At 41.1% G+C, this 18054-nt stretch overlaps 1 protein-coding gene across 2 annotated transcripts in view; it reads left to right on the top strand.

The window, feature by feature from the left end:
• The window catches only part of BBX (BBX high mobility group box domain containing), a 209667-nt gene that overhangs the window by 102678 nt on the left and 88935 nt on the right, over positions 1-18054 (top strand). For both annotated transcript variants that reach the window (XM_074998974.1, XM_074998983.1), the window contains 3 exons: positions 626-868; positions 11992-12190; positions 17919-17986. In XM_074998974.1, coding sequence (XP_074855075.1) covers positions 626-868; positions 11992-12190; positions 17919-17986 — 510 coding nt within the window. The remainder of the gene's footprint in view (positions 1-625; positions 869-11991; positions 12191-17918; positions 17987-18054) is intronic.

Here is an 18054-nt window from a genome sequence, read left to right as displayed (position 1 = left end):
AAGTGGCAGCCTGCCTTTGCAGAGGTATAGGGATAAGCAGCAAATAACACAATAGGGTTTTATTTTCATTCAGGTCTTTTATAAATGAGAAGTCCTGCAGTACCTTATATGCTCCAAAATATCTGTAAGTCTATAAGGTACCACAGGATGTCTTGTTGTTTTTAAAAATGAGATAGCCGTCTCATTTTATACTTATTCTGAAATAAAGATGCTGGCAAAAGCTTTTTAATTGAATGAGGCAGATCTTACAGCCCAGACTTCATGAGGTGTCTTAAATCTATGGTATCTGTTTTTAAAGACGTTCAGTACAACAACAACAACATTTGATATCTCCTTCGGATGATGGACTTAGTGAGATATCAGGCTAACTTTCTGAGATCTATCAACAACTTTTGCTATCATTGTCCATAATTTTTTTCCAGGATATATTTTGTGAAAAGATGGATTGTTCTTTTTGGGTTTACTTCTTTGTCTTTGGCATTGTTTGCAGAACCTGGCCTCAGCCTCCTTTCCCAAGGGACTTAGCATCTACGCTGATACTCATGCACAAATTTTAATATAATAGCTAATGCATATCCATATTTTGACTGCTTTTTTTTAAACACTTGTCTTGTTGTGCTCATAGGTCCATCTTCTTGGGGCTGATGCTCTAGAGAATGATGCTGATGAAACCGAAGATGATGAATCCTCAGAGCAGCGAGCCCGCAGGCCAATGAACGCATTTCTTTTATTTTGCAAACGTCATCGCTCCCTTGTGCGACAAGAACACCCCCGTCTGGACAATCGTGGGGCTACCAAGATATTGGCAGATTGGTGGGCTGTTCTGGACCCAAAAGAAAAGCAGAAATATACTGACATGGCCAAAGAGGTGCGTACCATCTAAATTGTGGATGGGTGTCAACAGAATTAGTTCTGTTTTTGTCTTGTCTTCTTTGTATTATAATGTCTTAGCATTTAAAGTCATGCATTATGTCACAGTGTACCATATATCAGAGATTGTCTGAGGTGCCATTTTCTAGAGTAAGAATCTGTCATCTGTGGTTTTGTACAGTACTTTAATTTTAAAGTTACTGTCAATAACGCTCATGTTACCTTGAATCACAGTGCAAGGGAAGCAGTCTGTATCTACACTACCCAGCCCTTGACAGTGTTTTGAACGCACTAGGCCGGTTACAGGTACAGGTTATGATTCAGTATTCATATGATGCTAACATGTAAATGTTGGCCAGCCAGAAAGGCACGGCAGATATGTGCCCAATGAAAGCAAAATGAAAAGTCCATTTCATATTCACCAACAATACTTATAGATGAAATTTATCCTACGGTGCATTTCCTGTTGGTAACAGGTCTCGTTAAACAGTTTTTGTTGAACCAGAAATTACGAACATTTTGCCTATTCTATTTTTCCTTTGCTTAAAAGAAAAATCAGTGCTCACTGAATAGTTTGACCAAATAATGTTTAATTATGGTTCGGGAAAGGTTCACTTTGCCTTGTCGTTATTCTTTCTCTGATGTGTAACCCATCTTATGACAATCAGTGAACAATATGTCATCAAAATCCCTTAACATGTGAGAATCACGTTAGAAGCCCCTCATTTCAGAAAATGTCTCTGCTTCATCTCAGAATTAAAATATGAAGTTTTCTATGGGAGTAAATTGATCCCAAATGTGAGGTTTTCTTTCCGGGTAAATTGGTCCCAAAAAGAATCCAGGTGTTCATACGAGAGGGGGTTGGCTGGTAGCCAGTTACATGGGGTAGATTTCTTAGCCTGACTCAGAAGATGGCAATTTGTTGTTTAACGTGGAATTCATAGGGAACTGTAAGAGTTTGATATTAAAAAAGCACAAATGCTGGACCATTGAAAAAGGAGAACACCGTCTGTACTCATGGACTGTAGAACAAGCAGTAGATGCCACCTAAGTTAGCTATTTTTAGGACATTTAAAGACAATCATGTATGACGTGTGTATTATTTAAGATCATTTGCTCCTGCCTCCAAACACACATGCACTTTGGCTTTCTTGAGGGAAATGTATTAGATGGTGTGGATCCCTGGGTACCTGCTTATTTTTGGAACTGTTGTCTTGGGACGTGTTCAGAAATGGTAAGGAAAGACAAGAACTATACATGACATATATATGCTTTATAAATGAAAAATTACAAAGCAGCTATAAAAAATTTCTGAAACATCCAGGATTGTTCCCAGTCTTGATAGCATACCGAGGTAGATGAAAATTGTACTTGTTCATGTTATTGCAGTTCCTAGTTTATTCTGCCTTTGCACTTCAGATTATGCAGTGATTTAAAAATTAAGAAAACATCAATGAGCAGGTACAAAACAGATATTGGAAAGAGGAAAGGTTTACTTCCCGCCCCCCCCACCAAAATAAGTACATATATTGCTTTCTTTTCTTATCTTTTTTTTTATACTTTCTCCTGCTGAAAGAAACTGTCATCCAGTAAGGTCTGGGAGGGAAATAATTGCATAACTCATGAGAAGTGAAAGATCTAGAACTATTAATCATACTATTGTATGTCACTATTCCTTTAATAATTTAGTTTTTCTTGGATTTAAGAACACGTGTGTTTGCTATTGAAGAGAAACTACATAGCCAAGGGAGTTCATATCATTAAAATGAGTTCCAAGAATGCATAGAAGATATAAAGCTTATCATTTTTATTCTTCAAGCAGTTCTGCAGTACTACAAAATAAAAATTAGCAACAGTAGCCTGCAACTAAATATCTTTAGTATCTCCTCTTAATCAGCCTCCAATTAAAATAAATATAATCAACTGAAACCCCATTTTGAATTATTACTTCATATTATTTAGTACTTGCACTTGTGGGGATTCTGCAGTGAGGGTAACACATTTCCTATTAAGAAATGTTTTGTGTTTTCTGAAAGACAATTTACAATCCACCAGATGGCCACGTATAAGAGGAAAGAATAAAATTACTTTATATTGCAGAGTTTTTATCTAATTATTCAGCCATCTAAACTGATGTATTTTAGAAAATGGTTATTATTAAAAGCTTTTCACCATGGTGGTATTCCACCATCGCTGTCATCATATCTCAGGATTTTTACTGCAAATGATCAAAGATTTCAAAATTGGATGCCTAATGTTAGACACGAACTTAAATATACTGAATTTCCTCAAAGGTGCTGAGTATCTAGCAACTTTCATGTAGTTCAACAGTTTCAAAATCCTGGTCATTTATTTTGGTACCTAAGAATGAACATTGGCTATATCTACACTATGAGATATATTTGACTTTTAATAAATTCGATTTCTTAACCTCTATCATGAATTTTGAGTATAAATCTCCACAAGCCTTCCAGAAATTCGAACCTCCATTTCTCCATGTCGAGTTTCCACGTCTCCATTGGCTTATCCAAGTTCAACTGTGTGAGCAATGCATTATGGTTACCTATCCCACTGTGCCTTAGCCCCAGCTGCTTGTCTGTGTTTGGGGATGTTTGATGTCCCTATCCCAGAATGCAAAGTACTGTCCCAGAATTCAGAGTACCCGGCAACTATATGAAAATGAACGAGAGACCGCGCTAGCACAATCGTGGACCCTCAAATGTTTTAAGTCACTGCACACACCGTTACGGCAACTTCACAGATTGTCATGCAATTTTTGTGTCAATTACAAAGTGACATGATGGTAGACGATGATGATGATGATGAAGATTTTGAAGAGGAAATTTTTTCTACTGCAGTCCAAGAACTCACAACTTGCTGGCTGCCCTGAATGCATTGCTGGCAGTGGAGCTGTGGTTTTGGACTCATGAGACCAGCACACACTAGTGGAACCACAGTGTTTTGGAGTCCTGGGGTGAGGAGCAGTGGTTGCTGAACTTTCCCATATGCAAGTCGAACTTTGTGATGGAACTTTGTGATGTGTTGGCCTCCGCCCAGAAGTGCAGCAACACAAGAATGAGGCCAACTGTAAGAGTTCATAAGCAAGTGGCAATCACTCTGAAATTTTTGCAATGCCCAACAGTTACTGGTCAATGGCAGATCAACTTGGGGTGAACAGATATACAGTGGGGTCCGTGGTGATTCAGGAAGCCAGCACAATCTGTCAGCATCTCATCAGAAAGACCATGACCCTAGGAGATGTACAGTGGATGGCTTTGCTAGTCAGAGGTTTCCTAACTGCAGTGGGGCAGTAGGTGGCACTCACATCCCCGTCATGGCCCCGGCCCACCAGGTGTCTGAGTATGCAAACAAGAAGGGGTATTCCTCCATGGTCATGCAAGGGTTGATAGATCACAAAGTTCATTTCGCTGACATCAATGTGGGATGGTCAAAAAAGGTTCATGACGCATGCATCTTTAGAAATTCTGGGCTGTACAGAAAGCTCATGGATGAGACTTTTTTCCCATTTTCCCGGAAAATCAAGATTGGTGATATGAAGATGCCTACTGTAATATTGGGCTACCCTGCTTACCCTCTGCTCCCTTGCCTTATGAACCCCCATGCAGGAGCCCTGGACCACAGCAAGGAAAACTTCAGTGAAAGACTCAGCAAGTACAGAAGGGCAGTTGAATGTGCCTTTGGCCATTTAAAAGTGAGGCTCAGATGCCTATTGATCTGTTTAGACCTTTCTGAAACTAATGTCCCCACCATGATTACAGTGGGCATTATTTTGCATAATATTTGTGAATCCAGGTGGGAGAATTTCCTGAACGAATGGAATATCGAGGCTGAGGCCGTCGGCCAGTCTTACTCTCAGCCACCTACAAGGCAATTCACCAATAACAATGGCGAGGCAGCAGCAATCAGAGATGCTTTAAAAAATAGCTTCGTGAATGATTTGCCGTGCATACGTTGGCAGTGTATTTCTCTGCGGCAATAACAACCAACCCCCATTCACCAAAATCATTTGTAGTCCCCAGCAAATGCGAACCAATAAAATAGACCATATCTTACATGAATGCTTTGACTTGGAGGGATTGAGTTTAGTTGGAGGAAGAGGAATGGATGTGGAGGATAGCTGTGTTATTGGCACTCCTCACCCTCTTCCGGGTGCCTCTGCCACGAGTCCTCTGCGAATCTTAGTGTAGCGGCAGGCAGCTGTGCTATCGGCCCTCACCACGCCCACCTGGGTGTCTCTGACATGAGTCCTCTGTGGACCTTTCTGTAACGATGGCCTGCCCTGTTCCCAGCAATGATTTATACACCTTGTCACTCAGGTATGCCAAAAAAATCACACTGAGCTCAAAATAAGTTTATTTTGGGTGGAAGAGAGGTCTAAGGGGCAGGGAAAAGAAGTGTGTGGTCAAGGTTGGTGGAATAGCCTTTTGCATTGGCCCTTGGGGCAGTAGCGGCAGGCTGCCCTTTCCCTCTCTCTCTCTGTTTTCTGGGACCACAACAATGGGGGCTGGGCGACCTGTCTTCAGGGGCATCCCAGCTGCTGTGTTGGGAGCCCTACTGCAGCTCCAGGATGGAGTGTAGGATCTCCGTTTGGTTGCTCACTGCCATTATGACCTTTGTCATGTTTTCCATCTGCTTTTATTGCTTGCTCTCTCTGGAACTCAATCATACTCTGCCACCACTCTGCAGTACGGTGACACCACTGTGCCGTCTCCCTTTTCATGTTTCTGCTTTCTTACATTTCTCCTTCAGGCTTTTGCTGCAGGATCAGATCCTGCTTGCACCTTTTGTGCTTGCTTGGCCTGTTTCCCACATTGGGCATGACAGCTGGAAAGTGATGGTCAAAATTGGGGTACAGTTCACACTAAGCACTTACCCATGGAATGAATGGGTCTGTCTCTACTATCAGGGAAAGTGCTTGTGATTGAAGGAGATGGCTACCTATGCAGTGCAATGGCTACCGATGTGGTGCAATGTGATGGATAAAAGAATTTTTTCCTAATGGACACCCTTTTATATTTCAAGGACTGGGTGCTAATGAATTCAAATTCAAAATTCACGGGCTTCCTGTGACCTCTTTCTTGTGTACATGGAGAGCAGCGGCCATAGCTGGCAGGTAACTGCATAGCTTTGTGGGATACATATAGGACATTTCTGGAGGCTACTAAATTCAATTTTGGAGCCACCCCCATTGGGGCAAGGGGCTGGACTTGATGGCCTCTTGAGGTCCCTTCCAGTCCTAGTATTCTATGTATTCTGTGACATGGCGCTTCCATGGTGGCTGTTTTTTTGAAATTTTAAATTTGAACTTGATGCTACACCCAGCCGGTACCAACGATATTATGCTATTGATATTTGCGCTCCCTAATGTGAACTAATGGTATGGACAGTGACATTTTAATATCAAGCTAACTGTCTTTATCTTTGGACTTCTGTTGTAGTGTAGACGTAGCCTTAGAAGTCTAGCTATAGGCGTGAAAGCCAGGTTTTCCAAGGTGTTTAGGCACCTAAAGATGCAAGGAGATTCCTAATGGGATTTTTAGAAGCTCTGAAGCAGGTTGAATCTAAGATATTAAGAGTTAACTGATTTGGGCTTGAGCAATCTCCTGACTGCTCAGAGGTTTGCTGTAGTCATGAAGGGCCACCGCAAGCACTCCAGCCATGTCAGAGTAGCCCTGTCAACGGTAGCCTCAGGGGGGTGGGGCAGCTGGGGGGACCACCAACAGGGGCTGCTCTGCCCATGCTAGAGCACTTCAACCCATGGTGCGTTGGAACCAGGGCGTCTTCAGCCTGGCTGGAGCGCCTGCAGCCCGCTCGGGCAGGGCTGCTGGAGGTGGGGCTTCTCTGCCTGTACTGGAGTGCCCCCTCACCCATGGCAGCAACATTCACAGGATGCTCCAGCCCACCGCAAATGGGGTGCTCAAGTCCAGCCACAGCAGCCCCTGTCCATGGCCTCCCCAGTCCTCTGTCCCACATTTAATTGGTTAACCAATTAAATGGAGTTTTACTTCCCTCGTTGAGTCCCCAGGAACCGAAGAGCTAAAAGCCACAGGTTTCCTAGCCAAGTGTTTTGCAGACTCCTCAATCTGTGGCTGGGCTAGAGGGGGACGGAGCACCACCCCAAGCAGGTCTGGGTTACACCAGCTTCTGGAGTCATATGATTTTTAAGAGAGTGAGAGTGTGTGTGTATCAAATTTCTGGCTGTCATTATGTTAGAAAAAAGCCAGAAACGGAAAGGTAATAATGTCTGTTTTTCCATCAATGGATCTCAAAGTCCTTCCCAATATTTTGATCCTCACTGCACTCCTGGAAGGTAGGGAAGTGCTATTGTCACCATTGTGCAGCTGGGAAATGAAGGCACAGAGAGGCTCAGAGACATGGCCAAGTTCACCCAAGAAGTCCATGGACAAAGCAGGGCACTAAATCCAATCTTGTACATGTCAGGCCAGCTTCTTAACCACTGGGCCATCATTTTCCCAAAAACACAAATTCCAAGAGGGAGATCAAGACCCAGAATTTATTATTTTAACCTAGTCTCATGATTATCTTTCTTTTAGAGGGTGTGGCCTGATTTATGAGTTTTGGGTGCTTGGTGATGGCAGTACATGGCTGACTGAAAAGCAATTTGCCATGGAAATTTTTAATGCTTCTTCCAAGAGGTGCCAACCATCATTAAACAGCTACTAGACCCTTGCTCATCAAAACCCCCTATGATATGAACAACCATATCAGAGTGTTGCCACGAGCAATTTATTTTGCTTGAAGGAATGCTGTTATATTTAGGAAAAGTATTAAGGACACATTCAAATCTTCCTGGGGCTCCCGAATCTCTGCATGTCATTAAAAATGAATGGTAATTGAGCAACAGGCAGGAGTTTTTTAACTAGAAATATAAATAAGTGAGGTGTGGGCTCTATTAGAGATTCAGTGCTTTTTAACTGTGTGAGCAAGAAACCTCATTCATGAGAGGGCTTGATGTTCTAACAATAGCAAGTAAAGCTGTTTCTTCGCAAATGTGTTTTTGGCCTTGATAATGCTGTGGTTTGTATGTAATGCAGACTCACTAGTTAAACATATTTTTTAAAAAAGCAGGAGGTGCTATTAATACATTTGTTCCATTCAAATGTACAGAGGGAATATGTGGGTCAGCAGTGCATAACAAATTATGTGCAGAAAAGCTTATGAATAAATAAAAGTAGAACCTCAAACATTGGGCTCAAGCAGTATTTCTGTTTTACTGTGGTGAAACACCTCTATCCATGCTACATTCTGGAAGTGGACAGTGACAGGTGATCCAGTAAGATGGAAATGAAGTATAAGACACAGACAAGCTATAATAATATTGCCAAAAGGGACACGGGGATAGAGATCTAGGAAAGTGGTAGAGTGGGTCTGTTAGAGGATGTGGTTTTCATCGCTAGCCAAAAGATTTTGTGTGCATGCGCAGTTATTTTTTGATGTGAATTCATTGCTTTTCTGCAAAAGGTGGGTGGGCTGATTTCACCTGAATGGACGGGGCATATATTACTGTGCTGGAAATGTCTCTAAGTATCCTACTAGCATGTATCAAAAGGAATTTGGGATGAATATAGTTTAGCTTTGTGCCCATTTAATCAGTGACCTCTGCCAATAGTCAGCTAATAAATTTGCGTGCCAGGAATAGCTGATAGCCTCCCTCTGAACTGGGGTTTTTAAACCAATAGAGGCTGTGCTGATAAACATTTTTCAGGCTGAACCACAAACAGAAAGATGTTTGACTGCTGGAAGAAATAAGCCTCAGGCCTACTGTTTTAGCAAAGCCTATTACGTTGGCCTAGGAATGTCCAAATAATTGTTTCTGACTGACACAGGGCATCAAGTAGTAATGAGTGCACTACCTTCTCAGTGCTCTGAGGATGTATTACTGCAAAACTCTCAACAGCCGCCAGCAATAATCCAAAGATCAACTTTTTGTCATTCGTTGTATAACACTCAGTGTAAGCTCTGCTGGCAGAATCCTGTGTGAAAATAGTAACCGCTAGTTTCTCCATATTCCCCTACAAAATGATTATACCTCACCACAATAATGTGATCTCATAAATATAGTATTTAATTGTATGTTCTATGGGGACATCTCTCTCCATCTCTCTTCAACCCAAATACCCTCAATAAATTACTGCCCTATTGCTTAGGTAGTTTTGCTGCTTAAAAGTATAAACAATGACTAAGTATTTATTGTGGCGCTCCCTTTCTCCCCTCTCATACCAGTATTTCTTGACTGCTAAGTGCAAAAGTCAGAATAACGTGACATCAGAACAATGCCTAGCAAATTCCTACTTGCCTTTCTGTGCCAGCAGCTGTTCACAGAGCCCAGTTTCTGTTGCCAGGGGCATTGTCTTTTTGCCTTTATTTCCAGTAAAGTGTTTTCCCCAGAGGAAATGTTCTCCCTTTCCTCTCTGACCTGGCCTCATCTTTTTGTTTTTTCCCACTTTCATTGACATCTGTGAATGAGAAAGCTCAGTCACTAAAAGGAACATATTTAAGTGGATTACCAAGCAGTACAATATATATCCGCTCCTTGATGACACAGCCTCAAACTCTGTTCAGAAAAGCTATTTTTGGATGTGTAATGTACATGTTCTTGTGTCTTTTTCATCTGCTGCTTTTTACGGAAGGATTGTGGCAAGCTGTATGGAGTGTACATCACATATGGGTAGAACCCAAGCTGAGTGGCATCATTGTCACCATTCAAATCTAACTTTCAGGCATGCGAAGGTTTCCAGAGGGGACTGATGATCAAATATTGTTAATTGTTATAACTGGAAAAACAAAAATGCTGAGAGGGGAAAGTCTTCTTGGAAAAAGTTTGATGCTCATCACAGTGGAACTTGTTATATATATAAGAAATATGTGTGTGTATTTGTGTAATATCCTCTTTAAACATGTTGGCAGAGTGCTCACTATGTAGGGCACCCTTATTTGGAACCTCATGTGCTTCGTATTCTGATGGTTAAAAAAACCAGTCTTCCAAATGTGAATTTAAAAAAAAAAAAAAAAAAAAAAGGGCCAGCAAAAGAATTTTGATAATAGGTAGGGGGACAGAACATATTAAAATTCATAATCATAAGATTAAAAGCTAGTCACAATTGCACTATTAAAGAATAATATAATATAACTTTAAATTTGTAATAAATATTTTGGATTTTTTTTCTACATTTTCAAATATACTGATGTTTATTACAATGCAGAATTCAAACGGTGGCATGAAGGGTCATACAAATGTTTAGCTTTTCTGGCACATAAATATTTTGCAGTGCTGATTGCAACAGTGCCATATAAATGCTTGTTCTCACTGTCACCTGACAATGTAAATAGGTAGGAGGCAGCATTATCTCCCATAAATATACAGAAATTTGTTTGTGTTAGCTATTGAACAAGCAAGAAGTAACCCTCAGTGGACATGTGGACTGTAAAGTTTTATGTTATTTTGTTTCTGAGTGCAGTTTAAAAAAATTCTACATTGATAAGTAGCACTCTCATGATAAAAAGTTTGCACTACAGTATTTGAGATTTTAATTAAAAAAGTTTTTATGTTTTTACAGTGCAAATATTTGTAATAAAATTAATATAAAGTAAGCACAGTATACTTTGTATTTTGTGTTGTAATTGAAAACAAAATATTTGGAAATGTAGAAAAACATCCAAAATATTTAAAATACATTTAAATTAATATTCATGTATTGCTTAATCGTACAATTAAAACTTCAGTGAATTTCAGTTGATTTTTAATCAAGTTAAATTGTTTTGAGGTACTTGTTTGTGTTAACTGCTATTAATTAGTTGCTCTAATATTGGAGCAGAAAGCAGTTTTAATCTTAAAAATATCATTGTGAGAGAGAGTTTGAACCTCTCTCATCCAGCAGCTTTGGTACCTGACCGGTGCCAAATGATAGAATTTGCCAAACCATGGGAGGTCAGTATTGTGTAGCAGCATTGCCAACACTTCCACTGCTTACTGGGCTCTTAAAAAACATTTATTGATAAGTTAACAGCTAAGTGACAACACAGAATACTAAGCACCAGGACTGATGGCTCTAAACAAACTTTATTGGATTGTGGGAAACGTGGCCACACCCATGATAAATAGGCATCTGGCTAACTAAAATCGTGCCTAACTATGGATGTTGCTTGATGAGAGAGGTTCAACCTATATTACAAACTGAAAAAAGCATCATCTAACCCCAACTCCATTAGAGCCAGGATTGTTTTCTGTCCCTCTCGGTATCTAATGCCAGGAATATATCCAAACAATTTCGATACATGCTTTGTGCATTCAAAGTCACAGAAAGCTTCAGACAGACACACTGCGTTCTAATGCTAAGGATCGCTGTTTGTGGTGGTAAATTCTGATTAGCAGCTTGGAGCAAAGTTTCAGATTGCAGTGTCACTGAGAATGAGACTATATCTATAGGTAACAGTTTATTTTCTTAGAAATGTAACTGGACTTGAAGAGAATATAATTCAAATATTATAAAATACAAAGTTAGTTGTCCTAGCCCTGCCCCTGCGCTCATGCGTACATGCGCGCGTGCACACACACAAACACACACACACACTGTGTGTAGAGCACGAAGCCATGAAATCTTGCCACGCTTATCTCCAAATGGTTAATTTTCCAGCTACTGATAACGCACAAGTTTGTATCTATGAATGTAGTTAATCTAATAGCTGTCCTCTTAAATCCCCTTCAGTCTTAAGAGTGGGTCTTCAGAAGGAGGGCCAGGGATCTGCCCAGGTGGAACAGGTTTCAGGATCTAGGTTTATCTACATTCTGAATGGTAAAGGCCAGGAAGGAGAGGGAAAATTCTGGGGTGTTTGGTTGGTTAGATTAAATCCTGTTGTTTTTATAATACTTTGTGAGATTTGGCTTGGTGGTCAGCCTGAGCTCAAAGCACTGAATTAGAGATATGTCTTAAGACTTTTGCAACTCCACAATTAAGAGCATAAAAGACTGTATTCTGAGTTAAACAGTCTAGTGAGCAGAGTGCTGTCCTGTAAATATCAAATTGCCATGTCTTACATGAATATTTTCCTTACCTCTTATTTTCTTCCTTTTCTGTATAGTATAAGGATGCATTTATGAAGGCAAATCCTGGCTACAAGTGGTGCCCTACGACAAACAAACCTGTGAAAACTCAGTCCTCCACTGTTACAAACAGGAAAAAGCTATGGGCCTTCCCGCCAGAATCTGCAAAAGATTTGCCAAGCCCCAAGAAAGTGGCAAAGACTGAAGAAATGCCTCAGCTGAACTTTGGAATGGCAGGTGAGCGTTGTGTCCTTGTTCCCTGTGAGTATTGACTCTGGCACCGATGACGTTAGGAGAATCTGTCCTGAAAGGCAGAAAGACTAGGTTTCTCCATTCTGACTGTATTACAATTCTGTGTTCTCCATTCCATGCCAGAACTGTGGTATAGGGCCTAATTCAGGAAATTACCCCTGCTTATGCCACGCTCAAGCCTGTGCAGTTTTTGAATAGAGATGGACTTCAGCACATGAGCTTTGCCATATATCAGGACTACACATCTAACATCTGAAAATGGGGCAGTTCTTGGTCTGGAGCCAAACTTTGCAGCCAAGACCCACCATCAGTTGAACTGGGTCTTTTCACTTTTAATCAGAAAAGTGTACTACTGGTTATGCATTTTCTTTCTGTAATTGCTTGGGGCACTTTGCTGTGTTTATCAATCTCATATCCACATAAATGATACACTGGTCACGATTAAAAAAAGAAGTTGGTATTTTTAACAAGCAGTGTTTCTGGGGGTGAAAACGTTTAAAGACACAAACTCTACTTTATGACAGTAGAGATCCCCTAAGAAGAGATTTCACTTACACCTGGAAAAAAAAACTGGAGAAGCCAGCATAAATAATGGGTAGACCTAGGGATGTGTTGAGTCCTCAAATCTTACTGATTCGGTGAGAGCTGAGTATGATCAGAACTTGCAGGATTAAGTCTTTTAGAAATAGAGGCTCTAATGTGCTTGAGTTCTAGCAACTTTGCACCCGAAAAATGGCACAGACTGGGAGTGGTTGAGAGGGGACAGAACAAGCTCTTTTTGCCCCCTTCCTCATATTTTCAAAGTCAAAGTTTGCATAGGGTTTTAAAAAAAATGTTTGTTTCATGTAGGCTGTGCTAAGCGTGTGACAGATAAGAAAAGCTCTCTGTCCTGCAGAGCTTAACAGAAGCAATGGGCAACCTAGGCTAGTGAGTGGGCTGTATGAGTAGTTCTTCTTCATCTCAGTGGGCTGCAAGGTTGTCGTAGCCAAGATGGTCTCTGAGGATAGGGTAGTTTGGTACCTGTGCTTACCTGGAATTTGCAGGGTGTGCTGGTTGAACCACAGCAGCACTTTGGATGCAGAGGGAGTGCCTGGCTGTCATAGCTGATGCTGTATGCAATCAGCCCAAACCTCACTTTGCGTGCCCTTGCTTTTCATGTGCGTCACTTTAATGCTATAGGTAGGAAGAAAGCTACATGGATGGAAATCAGCATAGTCTGGCAACCCTGCACATGGGCAACGGTAAACAAAATGTCTTTCAGCCACACACACAATAGGTGTGAAAGGATAAAAAGCTTGTATCCAGTTTTGCCCAGCCTAGCGGCATGACAGTTTCCATAATGAAATTGTTCCTCAGCGTGAAGGAACTGTGAAATGTATTTCAAAATGAAGCTTGTCGTGCTACCAAGTCATATAATTTGTGATGCTTGTCACCTGGGAGCCCAGTGTCATGCTGTAAATCCCTTCGTTCCATTCTGCTTTTAACATTGGAAGAGTAGAATTAACAATCTTTTAAAATGTTCTTGAGATTATGTGATCAGCAACTAGCATGACTCATTCCTCCTGGGTGTTACAGCCTCCCCTACGTCCATGATAAATGCCTACAATGTCCTGTACTATAACAGGGCTTTAAGAAATCCAGAAAACATAAAGGCTAGGCATTTACAGTGAAGCAGTCTCTGTAGAAGAGTTAAACCAACAAAAAAAACTTCCTACTAGATTTCTGGTAGAATCTGAGACATTGAGCAAAAAGGATCCTTTATCTTCCTCAAAGTAAATAGCAGTTGTCCATAAGCAGTAACAGGAAGGTTTACAAATTCTGGTCCTAAAGCTGCTATTAATTATGCGTGTGCTTACCTGTGCTCATGTGAGCACAAAGGAGCTGGAACAATTTTTACCGTGGTGATGCTGAGAGCCACTGAAGCAAACTGTAAACCCTGCATATAACGGAATCCATTTTAAGTGAGAGGGTGCTGCGGCAACACCCCTCCCTCCATACCGATGTGTGGGCAGGCTACTTGTGAGAATAAAATTAAGCCTAGACTTTTTTAAGGAGAAATAAAAGAAGCAGTTATGTCCGAAACAACACATTTGGATGATTGAGGGGCGGGCAGATCTGAATTGATGCGAATCGTCCTCGGTGTGCCGAGTCCAGTCCAGTGCCTTATTCACCAGACCACCCTCCTTTTGTGAACAGCACAGTGCTTTTATGTTGTCCAGGAATAGTGTACACCATCCAAGCTGTGGGTCACAGAGGAGGTTGGTTGGGTTTCTGCTCCTACGCTTTCATCCCACTAGTGACTAGGTGGTGATCCATCTGTATAAAAGTAGTCTGTGAAAGTGCTCGTTGCTCACAATGAGGGTCACATCACTGAATTATGAAGGGACTAAGTGTTGCCGTATCAACTAGAAAACATTTTTTGTCAGCTTAGTACCACTTGCAGGTAAATATGCCTTGCTGAATTCCTCTTTCTCCAAACTTGCAAATACTCATTCCCATCTTACTGTTTCCTCCAAAATAGCCATCTTTGAAATCCAGACAAACTATTGCTAGGAAATCAAAGTAGCTGACCATGGAAAGAAATGAAAAGCAAAGGACAGTTCTTTAAACCATGGGTACTTCCTGTAAAACATGCATCTCCAAGACATGCTCCATCTCTAGAACTAGGAAAACAAGTGGTATGAAAACATCCCACCTTGCCAGTTTTATTTGACATGTTTGTAAATGTTTTCTCTGCTTTTATGTGCAATAATATTTGGAAACCAAATACACAGGCGAAAATCTTTCTCCTTTTATATGTGTTGTCTTGCTGGCATTAATAGGCATCACCAGTGAAAGTATGGCACAAAATGTCTCCTTGATTTTGAGATGGGTACTCTGTGTGCAAGAAGAAGCTTTCCTCCCCACCCGGTATTAAATCATGTATATGACATCTGGCACTTGCATTAGGCTTCTGTCTATCCAACATTGCTACCAGTGCCTATGTATTCGTTCTGAAAGGAGAGTAGAAATAATAGTTTTGTTATTAAAAGATGTCTCATATAAGATATATTGTAATGCATGAGGCAAAGCTCAGACGAATTTAAAAGGCAGATACTGTATTGGGAACAGTATTGCTGTTGCATAGGCATTTCTTTCAGTGTCTGTTGTATATCCAGTAGTAGTGGCAGTAAAGTATGTCATATGCAAACAAAGTGATACTCTTGTTGTATGCTTTAGCAAGACAGAAAGCTACAGTTGAGGTCATAAGTCAACTTCCATTATGCTATTAATATTTAATATTCTTTTCCAAATAAAGCCTGTAATGAGAGAGAGAAATCTCTTCTTTATTGGTGTTGAATACCTGTCAGTAAATTTAAATCTGCATTTACTATTTTAAACTACCTTTCTTAGTTTGTTGCACGTGCCATAAATAACACTTAAGCACAAGAGTGCGCAGACAGAGTGCAGTCTGTTATCACACAAATCTTCTCCATTTTGTTACTTCATTTTGTAATTTGGAACCTTGATATTTGCATTTGTGTCCTCAAGAGCAGACATCCAGCCTCCTGCTCTCTGCTGCAGCAGGTCTATTCTTTAGTTGCCTATGCACCAAATTAAATTTAAGCTTTCTGCTACGCTGTAATTTTTTTTTCCTCCTCTTGATTTTTATTTTTAAATACGTGACTTCAGTGTCTGTTGCAGCACCCCTCCCCAGCTTCCCCGCCACCCCCAATCCCGACTGAAAGGACAAGAACTGCTGCCTGTCAATATAGTCGGATTGCTGTCCTGATGAGGAGGGCTTTTACAATTGGACAGCTTGGCTTAATGAAACAATGCCTCTGCTCTGTAATGTGCCTGATTTCCCTTCTTGTTCTATTGCTACCTTCGGCACCCAGAGTTTTTTCTGTCCATTTCTTCTTACAAATTCCACACCGAGATACCAAACCAACGTATTTTCACTTTGAGGATTATTTTCTTTCTTCTCCCTACTAAAAGACTTTAAGCTCATATTTGACTCCATTAAGCTTTAATTTTAACCCCTGAGAAATAAAATGGGAAATTGGAAAAAGGCTCCTAGCAGTGCTCATTGTGATAAGACACAAAATTAATTCTACACTTATGTGAAGCCTAGAGAGCGTCACTCAAACATGAGGAAATGTTCTTCAGTTATCGGGAGTCAGCTTGTCCCTTTTCTTTGACCTTTGGGCAAATTGCTTAGCTTCTCTGAGCCTCTGTTTGCTCATCTATAAAACCAGCGTAAAAATAATTAACCCTGTGAATGTAGCCTTTAAAGTTGAGAGAGGAAAAATGCTTGTGTAATAATGGACAGGAATTTTGAAGATGTGGGCTCTATTCCCAACTCCTTCGCAGACAGCATGTATTATCTTTGGAAAGTCACTTAATCTCTCCGTGCCTCTGGGTATGCCTGCAGCGTAACCTCAAGTTCGTGGGACCTACGTATGAGGACTTGGTGTTTTCAAGCCTGCACAGGAGCATCCATATGACATTGTAAATCTGAGCTTAGAATTGCTGACCCACCCATGCTAACACATCCGTACTGCGTTAAGCAGACCTTCTGAGTTGGGTCTGTAGCTTGACCTCTGTCTGCACTGCAGAATGACAGGGCTTAAACACAGTTCGCAGCAGAACTCTGGGTTTGACCCACCCCCTAGCATGGTCCTAGGATCCAGCTCCTGCCTGCTTGCTGACCAGAGTCAAACTGATTTTGGTTTATGTGTGGGCAGAAGCAGGGCTTAGTGTTGAGTGCAGATGTACCCCATCTTCAAAATGAGAGTAATTATTTTCTTTCTCTTCCACTTGGTCTGTCTTGTGAGATCTTTACTCCACAGATTATCTTATTGTTTGTACAGCATCTAGCCAAACAGTGCCCGACTGCCCAATAGAGCCTCTGGACATTACTCTAATATTGGCCGTCAGTGATGATAAAGGGTTCAAGTGTTGTGAGTTCCCAGAAGAAGCCACTCTGTAAAATACACAGTGTCCCTGTTTGTTGGATTAATTGTTTTTTAATGTCGGAACTCCTGACATTCAAGAAGGCCTGGAAGGAGCAGTGTTGAAATCAGATTTTTTTTTAAGGTTACTTGAACTCTACCTGACACCGTATTGGCTGGCTGACGTGGACAATTTGCCTGACCAGATGCCTGTGCTGTATTGGTGCTGTGGATAAATAGAAGTCACGGTCTCCAGAGCTGGCAGCCTGGCATGCTTGAACACAATTCAGCTCTGGTTTAAAAATAAGTAAAAATCAAAACATGCCTCCCTTTTGTTAAAAGAAAGCTTCACCTCTGATACGGTCCCTCCCCTTCTCTTGTTCTGTGGCTGAGGGGAGGATTACGCCCCATTCTGCGCTTTCATTCCCATTGTAAATATTTGTGATATCACTGCTGTTCTGCATATGTTTGGTGTGAGATCATACTTGCTGTTTTAAAGATACCCGTCACTGTAGGGCTTGGAACCTGTGGCAGTAAAATTGTAAATCTGCACAAAGGGGAGTTAAGCAAACAAATCCAATTAAATCCCTCCATCAGCTTTGAACGTCTGTCCCAGAGAGTATGCAGAAATGGTGATTTGTGGTTCTCTTGGACGGGCTCTGTAGCATCTTGCTTTGGAGTATCTGTGACAAGGAGCCTTTTGAGACTTCTAACTGTAGACAGTATCTCCTTCCAGCATGCAGATGAATCGCCTTAATATTTGTTTTTGTCTTCAATAGATCCGACGCAGATGGGAGGGCTGAGTATGCTGCTTTTAGCTGGGGAACATGCCCTCACTGCACAAGAGGTAAGTAACACACTCTCCTTCCCCCGCATCCCCAACCTGTAAGTTAGTAGGACAGCTGAAGAAGAATA

Source organism: Carettochelys insculpta, chromosome 1 (assembly GCF_033958435.1).
Source record: "Carettochelys insculpta isolate YL-2023 chromosome 1, ASM3395843v1, whole genome shotgun sequence".
In the NCBI taxonomy this organism is placed as follows: domain Eukaryota; kingdom Metazoa; phylum Chordata; order Testudines; family Carettochelyidae; genus Carettochelys; species Carettochelys insculpta.
The sequence above is the reverse complement of the archived record's forward strand: the minus strand, read 5'-3'. Positions and strand labels throughout refer to the sequence as shown.